This window comes from Telmatherina bonti, assembly GCF_933228915.1.
Source record: "Telmatherina bonti genome assembly, chromosome: 2".
Classification (NCBI taxonomy): domain Eukaryota; kingdom Metazoa; phylum Chordata; class Actinopteri; order Atheriniformes; family Telmatherinidae; genus Telmatherina; species Telmatherina bonti.
The window spans coordinates 14354901-14379178 of NC_136620.1; the positions used below are offsets into that span (position 1 = coordinate 14354901).

The 24278-nt window shown below is 39.6% G+C and overlaps 1 protein-coding gene across 1 annotated transcript in view; it reads left to right on the top strand.

The window, feature by feature from the left end:
• cadps2 (Ca++-dependent secretion activator 2) overlaps positions 1-24278 on the top strand; it is a gene marked incomplete at both ends in the record, with an annotated part of 215682 nt that overhangs the window by 80707 nt on the left and 110697 nt on the right. Inside the window, 3 exons of the mRNA XM_079247774.1 lie at positions 8534-8600; positions 12052-12160; positions 12972-13169. Of these exons, the coding sequence (XP_079103900.1) occupies positions 8534-8600; positions 12052-12160; positions 12972-13169 (374 nt within the window). The remainder of the gene's footprint in view (positions 1-8533; positions 8601-12051; positions 12161-12971; positions 13170-24278) is intronic.

Here is a 24278-nt window from a genome sequence, read left to right on the forward strand (position 1 = left end):
GTGTCTTATGAATAAAACAGAACTATGCAAATGAGAACAACTTTAATGGTACTTTGGCTGGATTGGTATTCAGTGGCACAGAGAGGCTGGTAAAAGAGAACAGACTTCTGGGTTGGACCTCTTTTTCCTTCAGAATTTTTTTCTTACTTTTTGTCCTAGATTGAATGAGGCGTTGGAAACATTGCTTCATGTTGACATGACAACATCACACAGTTGCTGCTCCCGTTCCATCACATCCCAAACGTGCTCTGATGAATTAAGATCCGGTAACATTGCCATGTTCAGGAAAGCAGTGTGATTTAGCAGATGATGATTTAAACTTTGTGACATGGTGCATTCTCCCGCTGGAAAAAGCCATCAAAACATGCAACACTGTGCTCATAAAGGGATGGACATGCTCAGCAACAATACTGGTGTGTAAATCATGCCGTGTTGATACTAAAGGGTAAAGAAATGATCCCAGACACAAGAGGTCGTCACCACGGGACTTGATTATGTACTGATGTAGTCCAGAATTGTTTGGTTAATTAGACAATTATTAGAATGTATTTATCTTTAATATTTTTCTGACATTTTACCCTCAAATTTAAATCCACAATAACCTGATTCAGAGATTCTTTCCACCATTTATTCATTCATTTTCTATACTGGTCCACTGACCTTGGGGCTCTGGGCAAAGTTAGGGCAGCAAAAACTTGCTCAAATAAGGAAGACTCTATTTAAAAAAAAAAACAAAAAAAAAAAAAACAGGAGTGTTGTCGCAGCATTTAGTCCACTTCAGAGTCTCAGGGAAGCCAAAGCCTATCCCAGCAACTAACAGGTGAGAGGCAGGGTAAACCCTGGACAGGTCGCCAGTTGATGTTGTCTTTCAGTCAGATGTGCACACATTCAGTGGCACTAAGGAGCTGTTTTAAGGTGGGCCCCAGTTTACTCAGCACATTCCCTCCAATCCTCGTGCACACAGAGAAGCAGACCCACCCTTACTGCTGCTGTGACGATCACAAGGCCGTACTGAGTCTATTCAGTACAAGAACACAAGAATGCACACACCAATATCAGTTGAAAAAAAGAGAAATGGCTTCTTTTCAACTCATACTGGTAAATGTAAAATCAATAAGACAAAAGAAATGATTTTTAAAACAACTTCAGTAATGATCTGATCCACATCAGTCTACTTACAAGTCCAGGATATCATAATGCAAACTGTACAGACACCGTAGGGCAATAGGCCTGCGCAATAAATCCGATTTTGATCGTGATCACAATTTTGGTGGCCACAATTAAATAAACCTGATCGTCAACGATATGTACATTTAAAACGCGAGCTCTGCTGCATGCGTCGAGGATTATTCAGGTTCTCAACCAGTAGTCTGCCCACCACCAGGGAGCGAACGCGTGGTTATGGCTTCATTAAGCTGCCTCAATACCAAGCACACACCTTCTCCCTGGAAGGCAGGTAAGTATCGTTGGATTGGTTGGACATTTAAGGTCCGCATTTTTCCTGTTGCAGGTAAAACGGATTGTTTTGATTAAACAGCTGATCGAGTGGTAAAATATACAAAAATTTTTACAACATGTGGCATTAAAATACATGAACCCTGCCGTGTGCACAACCCGCCCTGTTGCAGACGAAGTTGCTCGTTAAATATTAAATAACCAGCTTCATTGCCCACAAAGCAGACATCGCCGCCCGTATTGATCCCTTCCAGCTTCAGACGACGCTTCTTGTTGACGATGTAACAAGCTATAGACTGATGAGAGCAAGTCATGTCGAGGATGGAAAATACAGCTGTATCAAAACACTGGGTAAATATTCCAAAGGGGCGTTGCCTACATTGTATGAAAAAAAAAAAATATATATATATATATATATCTATATATATATATATATATATATATATATCTATATATATATATATCCATCCATCCATCCATCCATCCAGGTAGGTTGTTTAAAAATGGTGCATTAAAAATAGACACAATGAATGATCGTGATTAATGATCGTGATTACCATATTGCTCAAAATAATCGTGATTATTATTTTGGTCATGATCATGCAGCCCTACTCCACAAGCACAGAAGGTGAGGGTCCATATCTCCTCCACCTCTGAAAATGCAAGTGCTGAAGACCTGAAAACATACAGATAAACATGTGGAGTTTAGATTTTCCTTGAAGGAGACAAGTGGTATTTACAAATGTAGACCAAAGTGGCTGTTTTAAAGTGAAGTACGAGATGGGACTCTGCAGGTGATCTGGATGCACTGCATGCTATACAGAGCCACTGGACTGCAGCGCTCAGCTGTCAGATGTCATGGACAGAAGTGTCGATATAGCAAATCTGTGTTGCTGAGAGAGAAGAAGACGGTGTGACTGTTTCACTCTGAAGTTTGATGGTTTCCGCAGCATCGTGACGTCTGCTGGAATTACACACACGTGTCTAGAGGTTTTAGACCTACTGTGTTTTAATCACATTTTTACCGAGCTTACGAGGCTTAATAGTCATGTGCAAGGTCGCAGTACACATACCAGTCAGATGGATCATGGTTTCAGCTACATCACTGCATCTCTTTCTTCTGACTGAGATGCTTCTGGTGTCGTGCCATCAGGATCCTTGAATCGCTCTGTCTGACTTCTCTTTTCAGTCATGGTTGAATTAAAATTATGCAGAGTGTGATCATGAATATTGTTAATGTTAATTAGAAATAAACTGAGTGTGATCCCTCATGTGCAGCTGCCATGTTGGATCAGGTTCTGCTCACTACTTTAGTTTCATACAAAGTTGATCAAATGTTAGCTGGATAAAAAGATGACCAGGGGAAAGTCAGTCAGAAAGGAAGACCTGCTGCAAACTAGGTCTGGAGAACAAAAATCAGGCTAACAGCGCCACCTGTTGTTGATTTAGAGAAAACCAGCTGCTGTTGGATCTGAAGTTGGGATTTGTGATGACTTCAGTATACTTATTATTGATTTCTTATTTCCATCATGAAGACCATTTCTGAAACACTGCATGACTATTAGAGCCATGATTTGATCTTTGCTTTAGTGGGGTTTCCTACAAGACCTGATGGGGGTGTTACTTACCGAGTGTTACTTAAAAATATTATACAATTTTTTTTTATTTTTTTTTTTTTAAAGTGTGTGCATTTGTAAAATACTACTTTCTGAACTTAATTGTTTATTTGACTTTATTTTGTGTGATCCAAGCCAGTTCCTTTCATGATAACCATTCATTCATTATCCTAACCGCTTAGTCCAATTAGGGGTTGCAGGGAAGCTGGAGCATATCCCAGCAGTCTTTGGGCAAAAGGCGGGGTACACCCTGGACACCTCGCCAGTCTATCCCAGGGCCACACATAGACAAACAATGACTCACACTCACTCCTCTGGGCAATTTAGAGTAACCAGTTAACCTAACATGCATGTCTTTGGATGGTGGGAAGAAGACATAGTACCCGGAGAGACCATGCAAACTCCACACAAAGGCCACTGCCCAAACCTCGACCCAGCTGAGGATCGAACAAAAAACCTTTTTGCTAACCACTATGCCACTGTGCAGGCCTTTCATAATAACCATCAGCTAATATTAGTACCAACTGATTGCATTAAGTCTCTTTGATTCAATCCTCCATCCTGAGCTGCACAAGGAGACAGTGGGGAGGAAAACCTCCAGCAGAACCAGAGCTGGGAAGGATGGTCATCTCCCTGGATGGGCTGGTGATGGAGAGGACAGGAAAAAACAAAAGGGTTCAACAAACACTGTAGGTCTAAGCCAGGGAGTTAGAAGACGAGAAACACAAATTAATGACAACAATGTCAGATACAGAATTTCATGGAGAGTAAAGAGAACAGAGAGGAACCCAGAAAGCTACCCAGTGCATCATGGGATGTCCCCCAGCAGCCTTGATCTATAGCAGCACAACTAAAGGTTTGGATAAAGCGGCTAACTATGAGATTTATTGGAGGTTTGAAGTCTGATCCTAAAGGCAGAGGTGTCTACGACCTGAAGCCAAACTGGGAGCTGGTTCCACAGACGGGTCTGATAGCTGAAGGTTCTGCCTCCAAGTCTACTTATAGAACCGCTAGGAGCCAAAAGTAGACCTGCAGCCCTAGAGTGAAGTGCTCTGTTGGGAAAATTTTGAGATCCAAGAGAGCTTGGTCACTAAGAGCTTTATATGTGAACAGAAGAGTTTTAAATTCTATTCTGGAGCCGATGAAGAAGAAGAAGAAGAGGTTGAGAATTTGATCATCAGATCTCTGCAGCGTTTGGTTCAGATGGAGGTTTTTCTATGCATGACAGCTACGTTAAAAGCTTTCTATAAGAACCTGATGCTCTGTACTGCTGGGCTGTTGCCAGAAGATGGCAGCATATTCTAGGTTAGATGAAAATATGTCTGTTTTTGTGACACGTCGCGTATATTCCTCCCTAATTCCTTTGTTCAGGAAGCCCTTAGTCTTGTCATCCATCAGTCTTTGAATGAATGTCTATGGAAATGGAAGTGGTGTCCATCTTCCTGCTGTCATGTCATGTAGTGTAAAACTTGATAAAGTGGAGGTAAGAGTTCAGGTCTGGCTCAGTTCTCAGCTTTCTCCACTGGGGGTCAGGATTAGTCTGTGTGTGGATGTATGCTGTCAGTTATCTTAAATACATTCTTTTTTTAATATATATATGTGTTGGTGCTTCTGGTTGATGGATGGGTTGTTTATTCGGCTCAGGGAGAGAAGTATTACCTAAAAATGTGTTACAATGGACCGTGTCAAACTGCTTAAACAAGGAAAAAAAACAAAAAACAAAAAAAAAAAAACAAACAAACAAAAAGGAATGAAAAGGTCTTGAACAGGTTAAAGAGAAATTTAAAAAAATTATTTTGATTGTAATTTTTACAGCACATATTTCTGTAATAGTAAGTAGAAGATAAAAGTGAAAAATAATTCAAAATAATCACTGATAAAGTCTTTAGTTTATTCATTACTGAATGTTTTTTATTCTTTGATGTCGCTTGAAGGTTTTACCATATTACAATTTTTTTTTCCAAGTATTGACTTTTTTTTTTTTTTTTTTAAATGAACAATAGGAAAATAGAAATTAAATTTTTGTTTCAGCAATTTTGTCATTGGCTTAAATTTCACATTTTTTCTATTTTGATTTATTTTTTCATTTAATTTTTTAGTATCATTTTTTTATTTCCTTTTTTTAGTTTTATTTATTGTAATATGAATCATTCAGTTTCCTGAGCTGTCGGATGATGCACAAAGATATCTAGGATTATTCAGCTGATATAAAAACATTAAAAGACATGCGTGAACTTATTTGGTTATTGACATCCTCTCTTTTCTCTCCAGAGATAATTTGCACTCCCATTAACCCCGAATCCCGTTTTCTTAAGCAAGCAGTTAAAGAAATTCTGTTAAAGTGCTCCTTTGGTGCAAAATTGAACAATTTCAGTTTTTTTTTTCTGTAGACCAAAAAATAACCAACCAGTTTGGTCAGAATCTGGTTCCATTTGTAGGAATTGTCTTTAAAGTTGTTATTAATAGCGCTCTATTAATTGCTTTTGTGTGTGTGTGTGTGTGTGTGTGTGTGTGTGTGTGCTCTGTATAATTATTTTTTTAGAACAAATTTTTTTATTTTATTTTAAAGGCCGAATTGACCTCTAATATCAAGAAAAAGTCCCACATATTCTGATCCAACCTTTATCTCAGCCCTTGCTGTTTATTTACACTTACATTTTCTGCAGTAAAATTTGAAACAAAAGGGAAGATTAATAAACAGAAAAATGAGAAAGAAAGAAAGAAAAATGAGTAATTTTGGTTTAGCACCTAAATAAACAGTTAAAAGATGGCAGACTTTGTGCTGTGCAGACTGGTAAATGCCTGCAGTGAACGTCAGTGTCAGCAGTCTGATGCAGCTTCGTGGATGTTTGAGGAGGAGGGTTCGCAGCCAAATACTTTTCACAAAGGGCTGCTGGGCGCTGCCACATGTTGACCCAGAGTCCTGCAGAATGGCCCAGTTTCCCCGTGCAGTGCAGATGCACCGCAGCCTTGACTGAAGGCCTTTTCTTTAAGGGTGGGCAGCAGGGCTGAAGAAAGAGGTCTCACCGTCAATTGATTTTCCACACTTGCACTTGCCTGTATCCCACGCTTCAGGAAGCCCGGGAGCAGCCATTGATTGAGAAGCCATGCTAGTCTTTCTTTCTTTTTTTTTTTTTTTTTTTCTTCAAAAAACTTGCTGCTGACTGTGTCACAGCCTTTTTATGGATTAAGACTCACTACATTGTGACTGTTTTTTCCCCTACAAAACAGATTTACTTTGGTGAACCAATGAGTCATTTAAGTCATTTAACCAATGACTAAGGCATGTGATTCAACCCTTTAATTCATGTGATTCAACCTCTCATGTCTTTTTTTCTCTGTGAGCAGCAGTTCTGAAGCACAAAGTCTTCAACATGTTTGCATCTGAAACATAAACGCAACTCTTCACTGACAGATTTCAGTCATCATTCACCGACAAAGACGATTCAATTTCTCACATTTGCAGGCATCTCATTTTATTCTGAACACTTTTCAATGATGCACAAATTATTTGCAAAAGAAAAAAAACAGAAAAAAAGGCTTTTTTGTTTGTTTGCTTCTTAAAAAAACTACACCTGGACACCTTCTGCATGAAAAATCCCAGTATTAACATGTTATTTAATCCACCATAACAGTGTGTGTGTGTGCATGTGAAAATATCTGGTTTACTGCACTTGATCAGCACTTTACACTACATAAGCTTCAATAATACATAAGCACAATGCAGTGCGATAAAGATACTAATGATAGACGTTTCTCTAATCAATAAATTTTCTCCAAAATCCAAGTGTAATGTGTTACTTTTCTTAGTGGAATTTTTTATTTTTTTTTAATTCATTAGTTTTTGTGCGATCAGCTTTGTTGGCTGGTTACTATAGCAACGGCCCTTTCACTGACAACGAGGCCAGCAGAAGTGATGTGATAATTCGCACTACTAAGTGAATCCAAAAACTCAACAGTTTGTTACAGAAACGGAGTGTTCTCAGTCGTCTATGTATGGAAGTAGCTGAGAGTCACAGGTTTTTTTTTCCACACGTTTATTTCTAGTAGTTTTGTTAACGCGATCTGTGATCTCCACCGTAGTATCTCCGATGTACTCTGAAAACTGACAGGAAAGCGACTTGTTCAGTTCGCCTCACAGCAACAGTTACAGGAGAACTTAAAGCCTCTGATTCAGGTATTCACAGAAGGTTAGATAATCAGTCCAAAAGTTACGGTTAGACTGAAGGAAGACCTCTGAACAGGATAATAACTCTCATGCAATGAGTCAAAAATGAAAGTTTTTTTAAAAAAAATTTTTTAAAGCCTATGTTTGAGTCCCATACAAATGGAAGTGGCATTGAAAAGCAGCTATTGCCTGTGGGTTAAAATCATTAATAAAACATGTATTAACTGGTCCCTGACCTGCTGCATTTGTTTCATGAAATTACAACAGGGAGTTTTTAATATTCTAAGGTTTCATGGAAAAAAAAAAAATTAATTTTCAACAACTTCAGTCTTTAATAGAAACAAATGTTGTAACATCCTCCAAACTTTTAAAAAACTTTCGAAGTTTTGGCTGTGAAACCAGATTTTATGTGAAAATGTTCTTATATGAAAAACTTAGTGAAGGCTGAACATGCAGTTGTGTTTGACTGATCTAATGTCAGTTTTTCTCCTACGGCTTATATGTCATCACAAGACTTTTAGCAGAAAATGTTGAAGTGTGGAATAACAAAATAATTTGGTTTGAGGTTGTTATATTTCTCATGAAAGACCCCTTCCTCCTCCCACACTCTAGAGTGGTGATTATAATCCTGATGACTGAAATTCACTGTCACATATAGTTTCCTTTGTGTTTAGAAGGAAGCAGCTTCACACAGCTTTGGCTTTCATCCTGCTGACCTTTTAACTCACAAATTTTTGTCCCTGTAGATGATTTATGTTTTGATTATGTTCATATTTGAAGTTGAGCTTTACAAGAAATGTTTTCCAGACACAGGCTATAATTTTTTTCTTATAAATTGGCTTTAAAAAACATTGTTGTGTGAGACCATTTGATTTTCTCTAAAGTGCCTGCAGATGATTTTGTTGTAAATTAGCATGATACAAATAAAGCTTCATTGAATTTGAACTGCCTCTGTGTAAACAGAATACTGCTGTTTTTTAAAGTGTTAGTGTCACTGAATTTTTATTTACAGTCTGTAATGAAAGCGTAGTTTTGACAAAATTCTAAAATTTTGTGCAAAAAACAAAAAAGAAAAACGAAATTGATACTATTAGAATAATATTTGTAGGTTCCACCTAACCCCAGATAAGTAGAGGAACTCTGAAATTATAGCCAAACACAAGCTCAGGTGTCAGGAAGAAGGGAAAACAGGAAGACTCCACATCATTAGGACATTTTATAGTTTGATTTAAATGTAAGTAACAAAATCATCTCCTAACTTTTCTAAGTTGCAGGTTTCTGCTCTGTGTTTCAGGTACCTGTACGCTCTGGGACAAAGAGTCTGGAAACGCTGGAAAAGCCGATACTTTGTTCTTGTTCAGGTACGCTGACCAAAAGACACAGATGGAGCGATTTCTCTACATCTGCGGCTGGTTCGGAAGTTTCAGGCTGTGTGTGTGTGTGTGTGTGTGTGTTGGGCACTATTCTCACTTAAGCTTTTTTTACCTCCTGAGACACACTGTTAATTTATTTTGCGTAGCCAAAATGTGTCTTTTTTTTGTTTGTTTTTACTTTTTATGTGACTTTTACTTTTTTAATTTCTTGGCACTCATTGATCATTCAGATTTCTTATTTGTTTTTGGGGGGAAATAAAATCTCTGTTGGGCTGAAATTCCTTCACAGGTAGAAAAAGTATTATCTATGTTTACTAATTAGGATTCAGGATTTTAAGTGGTCTGTAAAAAAAGAAAAATGTGGAGACCGACACGCAGTGAAAAGAAAAACAGTAAGGATCAAAAAAGTGAGATTAGTTGCTACTTTAAGTGAAAGCTTGGGATTCTTTGAGTTCTAGACAGGATGTAAGGCCGGTCCTGATCTGAGCTCGATGAGACATTACCCGGTGTACTGGTCAATTTCAGATACTCTTCAGACATCTGCTATTACATTATTATTTTATTGTAAATGTCCATGACGATTATTGTCAGCAAGTTATTTCCTGACATAATAGTATAAAATCACTTGAACTCTCTCCTTAGGTCTTTTATATGTGTGTATATATATATATATATATATATATATATATATATATATATATATATATATATATATATATATATATATATATATATATATATATATATATATAAAATATTTTTTTTTAGATTTGTTTTATGATAAGATAAAGTAATATGAAATCTCATTCCCACTAAATCCCCGCTGTAAAACATAAATAATCCCACATGTTATCTCGAGATTTCTCTCAAAGAAAATGTCTGGAAAGGTGACATGAACTCCATCTAGGCTTGGAAGGCTTCTTTCTGGAAACTACAGGATGAAAATGGTTTAACTTTTCAACCTATGAAGAGAATTTAGGAACACAGAAAAAAACATCTAGCTAGCTTTGACTTCCAGCTTTCCTTCACCAGAGAAGCTTCTGTTTGACACTATTATACTGGAACATTGGAAATAAAGAAACAAGACCGCATATCTGGCATTACATATTGTTTCTTCTACACATATTGTACAATGACAACTGAAAGCTACTAACCTCAGTCTTTACAGCCAAAATAACCATTAAAGAAAGATGTTCAGTCATCGGTGTTTACCTCATCACATTGTGCTGGAAGCCCAACCAGTCATATACAATTCAAAAGTTCATTTTAACGTTAAACATTTACATCTTTTAACTTAGTTCCGAAACATTTATCCTTTTTGTTGTACAAAGCTGTCAGCTGTCCTGCAACTGGTAATACTGGTTGGGTGGCTTACATGCTGTTGAGCCGACCTCCACAATGACACCGTGCTCATTTTGTTCTATATTACCAAAGAAATCTGATGATTTTCACCCCAAATATGGAATAGTAACAAAGCAACACAAGCAGTAGCACACAGATGTTGTTTTACTGTGTTTCCACGTTGTACATGAGTTGCTCTGATCTGCCTGTACGATGCAGAAATACAGGCAGATCACTATGTTATAGAACAGGGGTGGCAAACTGCAGTCCCGGAGGGCCGGTATCCTGCAGGTTTTTATTGTCTCCATGCTCTAACACACACCTGACCGACAACAAAACAGGTTGACAAGAAGCTGCTGGATCCATTTGATTTGAACCAGCTGTGTTGGTGGAGGGAAACAACAAAAACCTGCTGGATTCCGGCCCTCGAGGACTGGATTCTGACACCCCTGTTATAGAATATTCCACATAGTTAAAGATTCCATAACATAGTGAAATCTTTAATGCAAAGTAATTGCATCATCAGAGTAATTGAGAATGCAATTACTTTGCATTATCAGTGCAAAGTAATTGATAATGCTCAATTACTTTGCATCTGGGCTAGAAACTGGATCTCAACACGCTGGCCATATTATTTGATTGTGGGATTTGATTCCATTAGTTGTGAATTTAGGTAATCGTAACATCCTATTTATGGTGCTGAAAAGCAGCCCTGTCCAGCATATTTAACAGTGACAGTGAAAAACTTGTTAAAAAAAAAAACAACAACTCATAAATAATACCAGGACCAGATTGTTAATTCTGGCTGTAGCAAATGAGAGTTTGTCATGTCTTGTTTCTTTGCCAAAGAATTCTTTTAAAAACAAGGCAGGAATGCTTTCCTGTTACATCCACCTGGCTGGATGTTTTGTTTGCCTGTAAGCAGTCAAATATAACATAGAAATGAAGATATGGTGGAAAGGGACAAGCCTTACATAGAGTAATTAAAATAAAACCACATGACTTTCCAACCTTAAAACTGTGTTTCTGACTTCTTTTTATTGCGCAGTGACATCTAAGATGTACATACCTGGAGCCATTGTTGCCCTGCAGTTCCTTGAGCTTGAGATACCACACTTCTCTTTCGGGGATGATATATTACTTTGCATCTGGGCTCGAAACTGGATCTCAACACGCTGGTCATTTTAAACATGCATCATGGTCGATTTAATGAAGAAACCCAAGAGAACATTATTAAAGGACATGAGAAAAAAAAAATGAGTAAAATGAGTCAACATTAGACTGACTTTTACTGTGTAGAGAGAGCTCAGAGAAGAGACAGGATGAACATAGATGCAGAATTATCTGTTGTTAGAGTATGTCAGAATGTGGAAAAAAAAGATGTTTAATATTTAAACCAAAATCTGATCTTTGTTTTTGGATACTTTATATTAATATAAACAAATTTGAACACTACCATATATATTCAGTTGTTATTTTATGACATTGTGCTTTTTTTAAATACAAATTAATATAATTATATTAATTATAATAATTTAAATTAATATAATTATAATTTAAATTAATATAATAATAATTTAATCATTATAATATAATTATTAAAAACATGTTTTCTAATATAGAAACTCATTAGAAATGTTCTTTTCTTTTGCCTAATGCCTACAGCAGTCAGATCATTTAAACCTTTGGTTATGAGGATTAGAAATCATAAGGAATGTTATTCTGCAGTTTAGTCTAGAAACTCAATCCTAAAGATTAAATTCACTGTCTGTGCATAAAGAAGAACCTGAAATCATGCAAAAATACGATACTGAGCAGTTGGTAGGGATGATTTGATCATTTCCCAGTTTACAGTGGTTCCTTTTGTTCAGATAGTAATGGTTTTGGAAAAAAAAACTGAAAGGTAAAATAAAATACATGGGTATATCTGCAAGGTGGCATTGGTGGATGTCATGATTTCAGGTTGAAGGGTGCAGTGCGAGTAGGGATTCAACTGTTGCCACTTCAGAGTTTTTGTGTAATCCTCATGTCTCAACTGCACAATGTGATTCTGATGTGTTTATCTTCTGCGTTTCACCAGTGTGTCCTCTTCCTGCAGGTTAGCCAGTACACATTTGCAATGTGCAGCTACAGAGAGAAGAAAGCTGAGCCTCAGGAGCTGATGCAGCTGGAGGGCTACACAGTGGACTACTGCGACCCTCAGCCAGGTACACATGAATATTTATGTTTGCAAATGTTTACACACCAACACCGTTTTATTAAGGATCATATTTGGTTCTTGACGATCAATCACAGCTTTTGGTTGAGTGTGTAGGCTGCTCATCAAAATTCAGAGGCTGTAATAATTTATGTAAATAAAGGAAGCATGAATTTCAACCTCTACATAGGTTGAAAGACAAAATTAAATTTGGTCTTTCCAGAGATTCCAGAGATATTGCTCTTCAATTTTTCTTGGAGTCACCACTATTTGCCATTGTGAAATTTTCTGCCAGTGGGTAGCTTTGGAAAATATTAATACCACCTCCTGAAGAGTCCCTATTAGTCCATTAAAACCACCACATGCTGCCTTGAAGCCCTGTTTACAGGCTTTTTAAAATAATGTTTCAGGATGACTGTTTTCAGATATTTTACAGATTGTAAACGTGTCTGTGCTTTCAGGAGTCTTCCCTCAGATCCTAAAAACAGTCGTCATTAAGCCACTACTGACGGAATTTATTCTCTTCACTCATAAACATCTACAGACCAATTTCAAAACTCCCCTCTATTTGTAAGAATATAGAAAAAGCTGTCTTTTATTAGATACACAACTGTCTAACACTATTTAACTGTTTTTATATATACTAGTAAGGTGGTAAACAACTTTTACTCTCTGGTACAAATGGTCACCAGAGCTGAAAAAGGATTTTAAAAAGGAGTGTAGGTTTTGTGACAGGTGTGATTTTCTTAATGAAAAAATGTTTGGTGTGTCTTCTTTATGTCTTCATGCTTTGTTCATTCTTTCTTCCTCTTTCACCGTAGGTCTGCAGGGTGGTCGGGTTTTCTTTAATGCTGTGAAAGAAGGTGACCTGGTGATGTTTGCCTGTGATGATGAGCAGGACAGAGTACTGTGGGTCCAGGCTATGTACCGAGCCACTGGACAGTCATACAAACCCATCCCCCCGCCGCAGAACAAAACTACAAATTGCAGAGGAGAACAAAAACCATCATCACCCATCAGTAAGTTTCAGCGATGATTCTTTAAACGACGGATCAGAGAAGTGCAGGACATGACCTAGTGTTGATAAGCAACTCCAATTATCTTTTTTTTCTTTTTTTAAACCAATGTCTTACAATATATATATATATATATTATATATATATATAATAGTCTATATAATTATTTTTTTAACAGTGTTACCTCAAAAGTAACCAATGTGAGCAGGTATACAACACAAAAAGGAGAAAAAGATTTAAAAAAAAAAAAAAAAAGGAAAATAAATACCTGCCTCCAAGCTTCCAACCCCTACCATACTGCATCTGATAGAGAGGCACATCCACATTTGCATATAGCATAAAAATGCCGTATCCCCTCCCGTGGGCTCAACATCTGCGGGGCGGAGACCCTGGCGGACTCATCCCCGACTGCAGAAACTGGCTCTAAGGATGTGGAATGGCACCTCTCTGCTGGGGTAGGAGCCTGAGCTTGTGTGCGAGGTTGAGCGGTTCTGACTAGATATCATTGAACTCACGTCGACGCATGGCTTGGGCTCTGGAACCAGTACACTCGAAAGGGGCTGGACCTTCTTCCACTCTTGAGTTGCTCATGGTGAGAGGTGCCAAGCAGGTGTGGGCATTCTCATCAGCCCCCAGCTTGGTGCCTGTACATTGGGGTTTACCCCTGTGGATGGAAGGGTAGTTTCCCTCCACTTTCGGTGGGGGGGACGGATCCTGACTGTTGTCTGTGCTTATGCGCCGAACAGCAGTTAAGAGTACCCACACTTCTGGAGTCCTTGGTGGGAGTGTTGGAGGGTGCTCCTTCTGGGGTCTCCATTGTTCTGCTGGGGGACTTCAATGCTCGCATGGGCAATGACAGTGAGACCTGGAGGGGAGTGATTGGGAGGCATGGTCCCCCCCTCAAACCCAAATGGTGTTTTGTTATTGGACTTCCATGCTCACCATGGATTGTCCATAACAAACACCATGTTCGAACACAAAAGTGTTCATATGTACACCTGGCATCAGGACTCCCTGGGCCGCAGTTCGATGATCGATTTTTTAAAAAAAAAATTTATCATTAGACCTGCGACCACATGCCTAGGACACTTAGATGAAGAAGGGGGCAGAGCCGTCAACTGATCACCACCTGGTGGTGAGTTGGCTCAGATGGTGTAGGAGGAAGCCGGTCAGATCTGGCAGGCCCAAACGTGTAGTGAGGGTCTGCTGGGAACGTCTGGCAGAGTCCCCCATCAGAGCGAGCTTCAACTCCCACCGTCACCAGAGCTTCAACCATGTCCTGAGTCATGTGGGGGACACTTAGTCCGAGTGGGCTGTGTACCATGCCTCTATTGTTGAGGCGGCCAACCGGAGCTGTGGCCGTAAGGTCGTTGGTGCCTGTCATGGCGGTAATCTCAGAACTCTTTGGTGGACACCAGCAGTGAGGGATGCTGTCAAGCTGAAGAAGGAGACCTATTGGACCTTCTTGGCCTGTGGGACTCTGAAGGCCGCTGATAGATACCGACAGGCTAAGCGGCAGGCGGCTTTGGCTGTCCCCAAAACAAAAACTCGGGTGTGGGAGGAGTTTGGCGAGGCCATGGAGAAAAACTTCTGGACAGCTTCAAGGCGACTCTGATCCACCATCCGGCGACTCAGGAGGGGAAAGCAGTCTTTCGTCAATACTGTGTTAAAGTGGAGATGGGGAGCTACTGACCTCAGCTTGGGACATTGTGGGTATGTGGAAGGAATACTTCGAAGACCTTCTCAATCCTACCAACATGTCTTCCGATGAAGAAGCAGAGCTGGGGGGACTGAGGGGTGGACTCTCCTCTCTCAGGGGCTGAAATCGCTGAGGTGGTTAAAAAGCTCCTTGACGGCAAGGCCCCAGGGGTGGACGAGATCCACTTGGAGTTCCTTAAGGCTCTGGATGCTGTGGGGCTGTCCTGGCTGACACGCCTCAGCAGCATTGCATGGACATCGGGGACAGTGCCTCTGGACTGTCATGCACCTGGTGGCCCCCTTTTTAAGATGGAGGACCAAAGGGTGTGTTCCAAATACAGGGGAATTACACTCCTCAGCCTCCCTGGTAAAGTCTATTCAGGGGTCCTGCCAAGAAGGGTCCGCCAGATAGTCAAATCTCAGATTGAGGAGGAGCAGTGTGGTTTTCATCCTGGTCGTGGAACATTAGACCAGCTGTACACTCTCTTTGTGGTCCTGGAGGGGGCATGGGAGTTTGCCCAACCAGTCTACATGTGCTTTGTGGGCCTGGAGAAGGCCTTCGACCGTGTCCTCCGTGGGCTCCTGTGGGGGGTACTCCAGGAGTATGGGGTGCCGGACCCCCTTTGTGCAAGCCTTTGTGTCCAGTCCCTGTACGACAGGTGTCAGTGCTTGGTTCGCATTGCTGGTGGTAAGTCGGATTTGTTTCTAGTGAGGGTTGGACTCCGCCATGGCTGCCTTTTATCACCGATTCTGTTCATAACTTATCTGGACAAAATTTCTAGGCGCAGCCGAGGTGTTGGGGGGATCCGGATTGGTGGCCTCAGGATTGGGTCTCAGCTTTTTGTGGATGACGTGGTCCTGTTGTCATCATCTGGCTGTGATCTCCAGCTCTCACTTGAGTGATTTTCAGCCGAGTGTGAAGCGGCTGGGATGAGAATCAGCACCTCCAAATCTGAGACCATGGTCCTCAGCCGGAATAGGGTTGATTGCCCTCTCCGGTCGGGAGTGAGGTCCTGCCTCAAGTGGAGGAGTTTAAATATCTCGGGATCTTGTTCACAAGTGAGGGAAGGATGGAGCGTGATATAGACAGCTAAAGACAGATGCATCGGTGCAGCGTCTGCAGTAGGGCTGGGCGAATTATCGGATTTTTATCTCAATTACAATCTGGGTTTTCAACGATCATAAAAATAAAAGGGTGAGATTATTTTTATCTTTACAGTTTCCTCTCCTGCTGTCTTCAGTTGCTAGTCGACTGTCTCTGACATTGCAGCGCTGTGCTGCAAACTCCTCCCACATCCGCTTTGGTTTCATTCACACTGATGCCAACTTGGCGAGGTTTTTTTTTATGTTGAAAGCGACTAGCGACAAAACTAGCAACTTTTACTGGAGTTATTTCTGACTTTTCTGGTATTTTGGCAACTGACTTGAAGGCACATACTGTTCTGCAGTTACTGTAACGAACAAGCAGCGGGAGCCTCTCCCATCCTAAAGCACTCCCTGGCGGCCAGTCTCAGTCGGCTCCGGCTGCAGGTCAATGTAGAATAACTGCAGTAGGTTGTGGAAGTTCACCACAACATAGTTTATACCATTGTCAGTGAGAACCGGCTACATTATTTTCGTATAAACGCACACGTAGTTCGGCAAGTTGAACACTGTAATATCCTTCTGTTACGGGGCGTTAATCAGCTGGTTCAGATCAGCTGTCTTTTAACAAGTGAATGAAAAAACGTGCTGCAGTCTGACAACCGTTGTTTGGCATAAAACGTACATCGAGGCCAACATAAAATAGTCCCTATACTTCCGCATGTTCCAATGTTGTAGAAAATAAATTAAAATTTGTTATAAAATATTCACTGTGTGGGACCATGGCATAAGCGGATTAAACAACTCGGAACCGTCCATTAGACGGTTATAATCCCCAACGCCAGTTCGAGAACATCACGACGCCCAGCGTCGTTTAATCCTTACTTATATTATTCTTATCTATTCAGTTTACTACAGTATTTGCACTTTGTCAGCTATATACACGAGAAGTCTCCCTTGACAGAGCAAATCTGTCTGGCAAACAATGGCACGCAGATTGCTGTTCTGTATTCTGAGATGCTGGACAGGACACGTTTAAAAAAAAAAAAAAAAAAAAAAAAAAAAAAAGTATTTGCACTTTGTCAGGACAAAGCTTTGTTATTTGTCGGTTTCTAAAATATGTGGAATCCTAAAGACATTTTTTTAAAAGTCAGTTTAATGTTAAAAAAAAAACATGTTAAAGATAAAAGGATAATCGTGTTAAATAATCGAGATCTCAATTTCAGTCAAAATAATCGTGATTATTATTTTTGCCATTATCGAGCAGCCCTAGTCTGCAGTAATGCGAACTCTGCACCGGTCTGTCATGATGAAGATGGAGCTGAGGCAGAAGGCAAAGCTCTCGATTTACAAGTCGATCTACATTCCTACCCTCACCTATAGTCATGAGCTGTGCGTCGTGACCGAAAGAATGAGAACAAGGCAGCTGAAATGAGTGGGGTGGCTGGGTTCTCCCCTAGAGATAGGGTGAGGAGCCTGGTCATCCAGGAGAGGCTCAGAGTAAAGCCACTGCTCCTCATTGAGAGGAGCCAGTTGAGGTGGCTCGGGCATTTGGTCAGGATGCCTCCTGGATGCCTTCCTGGTGAGGTGATGCAACACATGATATCTACTGATAATTCACATGACACATATCTACTGATGGTACACATGACACATATACTGATGGTACACATAACACATATACTGATGGTACACATAACACATATACTGATGGTACACATGACACATATACTGATGGTACACATAACACATATACTGATGGTACACATAACACATATACTGATGGTACACATAACACATATACTGATGGTACACATAACACATATACTGATGGTACACATAACACATATACTGATGGTACACATAACACATATACTGATGGTACACATGACACATATACTGATGGTACACATAACACATATACTGATGGTACACATGACACATATCTACTGATGGTACACATGACACATATCTACTGATGGTACACATAACACATATACTGATGGTACACATGACACATATCTATTGACGGTACACATGACACATATCTACTGATGGTACACATGACACATATCTACTGATGGTACACATGACACATATCTACTGATGGTACACATGACACATATCTACTGATGGTACACATAACACATATACTGATGGTACACATAACACATATACTGATGGTACACATGACACATATACTGATGGTACACATGACACATATCTACTGATGGTACACATAACACATATACTGATGGTACACATAACACATATACTGATGGTACACATGACACATATCTACTGATGGTACACATGACACATATCTACTGATGGTACACATGACACATATCTACTGATGGTACACATGACACATATCTACTGATGGTACACATAACACATATACTGATGGTACACATGACACATATACTGATGGTACACATGACACATATACTGATGGTACATATAACACAAATACTGATGGTACACATGACACATATACTGATGGTACACATAACACATATATTGATGGTACACATGACACATATACTGATGGTACACATGACACATATACTGATGGTACACATGACACATATACTGATGGTACACATGACACATATCTACTGATGGTACACATGACATATCTACTGATGGTACACATGACATATCTACTGATGGTACACATGACACATATCTATTGATGGTACACATAACACATATCTACTGATGGTACACATGACACATATACTGATGGTACACATGACACATATCTACTGATGGTACACATGACACATATCTACTGATGGTACACATGACACATATCTACTGATGGTACACATGACACATATCTACTGATGGTACACATAACACATATACTGATGGTACACATGACACATATCTACTGATGGTACACATGACACATATCTACTGATGGTACACATGACATATCTACTGATGGTACACATGACACATATCTACTGATGGTACACATGACACATATACTGATGGTACACATGACACATATCTATTGATGGTACACATGACACATATCTACTGATGGTACACATGACACATATCTACTGATGGTACACATGACACATATCTACTGATGGTACACATGACACATATCTACTGATGGTACACATGACACATATCTACTGATGGTACACATGACACATATCTACTGATGGTACACATGACACATATCTACTGATGGTACACATGACACATATCTACTGATGGTACACATGACACATATCTACTGATGGTACACATGACACATATACTGATGGTACACATAACACATATACTGATGGTACACATGACACATATCTACTGATGGTACACATGACACATATCTACTGATGGTACACATAACACATATACTGATGGTACACATGACACATATACTGATGGTACACATGACACATATACTGATGGTACATATAACACAAATACTGATGGTACACATGACACATATACTGATGGTACACATAACACATATACTGATGGTACACATGACACATATACTGATGGTACACATGACACATATACTGATGGTACACATGACACATATACTGATGGTACACATGACACATATCTACTGATGGTACACATGACATATCTACTGATGGTACACATGACATATCTACTGATGGTACACATGACACATATCTATTGATGGTACACATAACACATATCTACTGATGGTACACATGACACATATACTGATGGTACACATGACACATATCTACTGATGGTACACATGACACATATCTACTGATGGTACACATGACACATATCTACTGATGGTACACATGACACATATCTACTGATGGTACACATAACACATATACTGATGGTACACATGACACATATCTACTGATGGTACACATGACACATATCTACTGATGGTACACATGACATATCTACTGATGGTACACATGACACATATCTACTGATGGTACACATGACACATATACTGATGGTACACATGACACATATCTATTGATGGTACACATGACACATATCTACTGATGGTACACATGACACATATCTACTGATGGTACACATGACACATATCTACTGATGGTACACATGACACATATCTACTGATGGTACACATGACACATATCTACTGATGGTACACATGACACATATCTACTGATGGTACACATGACACATATCTACTGATGGTACACATGACACATATCTACTGATGGTACACATGACACATATACTGATGGTACACATGACACATATCTACTGATGGTACACATGACACATATACTGATGGTACACATAACACATATACTGATGGTACACATAACACATATACTGATGGTACACATAACACATATACTGATGGTACACATGACACATATACTGATGGTACACATGACACATATACTGATGGTACACATGACACATATCTACTGATGGTACACATAACACATATACTGATGGTACACATAACACATATACTGATGGTACACATAACACATATACTGATGGTACACATGACACATATCTACTGATGGTACACATGACACATATCTACTAATGGTACACATGACACATATCTACTGATGGTACACATGACACATATCTACTGATGGTACACATGACACATATACTGATGGTACACATGACACATATCTACTGATGGTACACATGACACATATCTACTAATGGTACACATGACACATATCTACTGATGGTACACATGACACATATCTACTGATGGTACACATGACACATATACTGATGGTACACATGACACATATCTACTGATGGTACACATGACACATATACTGATGGTACACATGACACATATACTGATGGTACACATGACACATATCTACTGATGGTACACATAACACATACTGATGGTACACATGACACATATACTGATGGTACACATGACACATATCTACTGATGGTACACATAACACATATACTGATGGTACACATAACACATATACTGATGGTACACATGACACATATACTGATGGTACACATGACACATATACTGATGGTACACATAACACATATACTGATGGTACACATGACACATATCTACTGATGGTACACATAACACATATACTGATGGTACACATGACACATATACTGATGGTACACATGACACATATACTGATGGTACACATAACACATATACTGATGGTACACATGACACATATCTACTGATGGTACACATGACACATATACTGATGGTACACATGACACATATACTGATGGTACACATAACACATATACTGATGGTACACATGACACATATACTGATGGTACACATGACACATATACTGATGGTACACATAACACATATACTGATGGTACACATAACACATATACTGATGGTACACATGACACATATCTACTGATGGTACACATGACACATATCTACTGATGGTACACATGACACATATACTGATGGTACACATGACACATATACTGATGGTACACATAACACATATACTGATGGTACACATGACACATATCTACTGATGGTACACATGACACATATACTGATGGTACACATGACACATATACTGATGGTACACATAACACATATACTGATGGTACACATGACACATATCTACTGATGGTACACATGACACATATACTGATGGTACACATGACACATATACTGATGGTACACATGACACATATACTGATGGTACACATGACACATATCTACTGATGGTACACATGACACATATCTACTGATGGTACACATGACACATATACTGATGGTACACATGACCGCTTCAGAGCAGTCAAAGATATTTGTAATGTTATCATCAAAAATGTCAGAAGACTCTGTAATGTCACTTATGACGCTGAGTTCCCAATGCCTGAAGGTGGTTACCTTCTCCTCAGTGTGTTCACAACTGTGTATCTGGATAAGGTAACAAAAGGATCAATGGCTGAAAACTGAACCTGCTCACTGTCAATGCAGAAAAACCAGGCAGAGAGCTGCAGGGCTGGTTTTGATTTGTTTGCAGGATGCTTCTTCGTTACAGGTTGTCACAGAAAAATCTGTGTGCACACAAAGTAGGAATCAGATCGAAGCAAGTTAAGCAAGCGGGCGGTACCGCTGTGAGAGCGTGAAAACACACAATGAAAGAACAAGAAGAGAAATGTTAAAGAGAAGGAAAGTGAACTGAAACAAAACCAACCTTTTAATTGATGCTCATGTCACTGTTTCCCTTCTCCTTGATTCTAAACTACTCCTCTTCATCTCTGCTTCTGGATATTACAGGTAGAACTATTTTTCCCCCTCCCCACTAATTATGTTTCTCCTTTTCACTTCCCTTTTCCTGTTGTTACATCTGTCCTTTCTTTTATAATTATCTTATTTTCATACACATATTCCACATAGTCCTGCCCTTTTTTTTTTTTTAGCTATTTCCCTCTTCCTCTTCATCTTTATTTGATATCATTCATTATCTGCATGCAGAAGACATTGTCTGAATTCTCACCTCCTGCCAGGCCAGGCAAAGTGGAACGAAGAGCTTCATGCTGCGATGTGATTATGGCTGTATTTGTGTAATTTGGTGCGACGGCGCTTCGTTCTCACCTTCGCTCGTTAGCATTTTACAGAACAGATTGAAGCATCAGTGGCAAGAGGTGCTGACACACCGTTTGCAAGAGGAAATAGGTGTCCCTGAAATAGCTCTTAACTGGGTGCTAAGTGCTGCTCTTTGTGTGTGTGAGTGTAATGCGCTTGACAGAAAGTCATTCACTGTAATAACTAGTGTTTCTGTGAACCTGCTTTTTCGCCTCCGCTCGCCCTGCAGGCGTGTTTTCATGAAAATGAAATGTGAAGGTAAATAATAGTAATGACTACATGTACGCACACAGTCAACAACTCATACTCGTCGTCGACTGGTTTCAAATTTTCATGGAAATGGCTGCATTTTCCAAGACTAATATGATTTTCTTTAATGGGGACGGCGTGTTTCCTTTGTTTATGGCGCACGACTGATTTCAGGTTTCTCTTTAGAAGCAAGCACTTTAAGATTTTATCAACCAGCACAGCAGCTTGTAATGAAACAGTTTACACATGAACATTCATGTCAGATACTTGTAGATGATATACAAACTGATGTTTATTATGGCCACTCTGTAAAGCTGTGAGCAGGGATCAGCTGGTGCTTCTGTCTCGCACCTGGTGTCCCAACAAATTTCTCAGTTTAGGAAGTTTATTTATCAGGTGCAAAGGCAAGGCTGCATCTGATCATCCGCTGACATTTCCTAAGACATCACAAAGCTGACTTTGAGAAACAATGAAAAGAGTGAAATAAATTCAATTAAATAAAATAAAGTTTTTGATTTTGACTCCGTCTTGCAGCCCAGACCTTCAGCTTGGTTTTTACTCTTTTATTGAAGACAGTGAGCAGCTGCCCTCCGTGGCAGTCTCACCTCTGAGGTCAGAGTTCTTCAGAAGGAGATAAACTGAAGTAAAAATGTTTTACAGAAAATGAATGACTCAATAAAATGCTTCAGCATTTAAAGGACCCACAAAAACTCACTCCCTTCAGGGATGTTTCACTTTGAACTGAAGTCCACTTTTATCAGCAAGCCACAACTTTCATTGTCGTATGAACAGGCAGGCCAAGACCGGCTGCTGAAGGTGTTTCCAGAGATGTTTACACCTGTCATTTGTGTTGTTGGAAAAGCAGGTGGTCAACTTGACAGTGAGGATGATACTGAGGATAGACGTCAAAACTGTTGATTCTCCTTAACCTCCCAGACTCTGCAGCTGGGAATGCATGTTTCTATGCTCCTTTCGAACTTTTCTTTCGGTCGAGCCAGTCAGAGATGGCTTGCACAGCTACATGGACGCTGATGGACTTGTCCGTGTGCATTTTCATCTCTGCTTGGCCCTGACATAACCAGCAACGCTCCGCTCCGACAGGCAGATCATGTCACGTCGCTCAGCTCCGCGCAAGTGAATCTGAAACACTCTATGTCCTCCTTCACTTCCTTCTTGTCTGCATCAATAACCTGCCATCGGTCGCCGCCACTACCTTTCAGAGTACGATGTCACATGGATGTGACTGTTGCTGTGATGATGCCAATAGAGCCCGGGCTGGATGGATAAGGAGAAATGAAGCGTAGAAAAACCACCCCCACCATCCCACCTCATCACACACACGTAATCTTCAACACTCAGGCATCCGTGTGTGTGGTGTAGATATGATAGCAAGTTAGACCAATAAAAAACACCTTTTAATACATTCATTTTTTATATCTGTCATATATATATATATATATATATATATATATATATATATATATATATATATA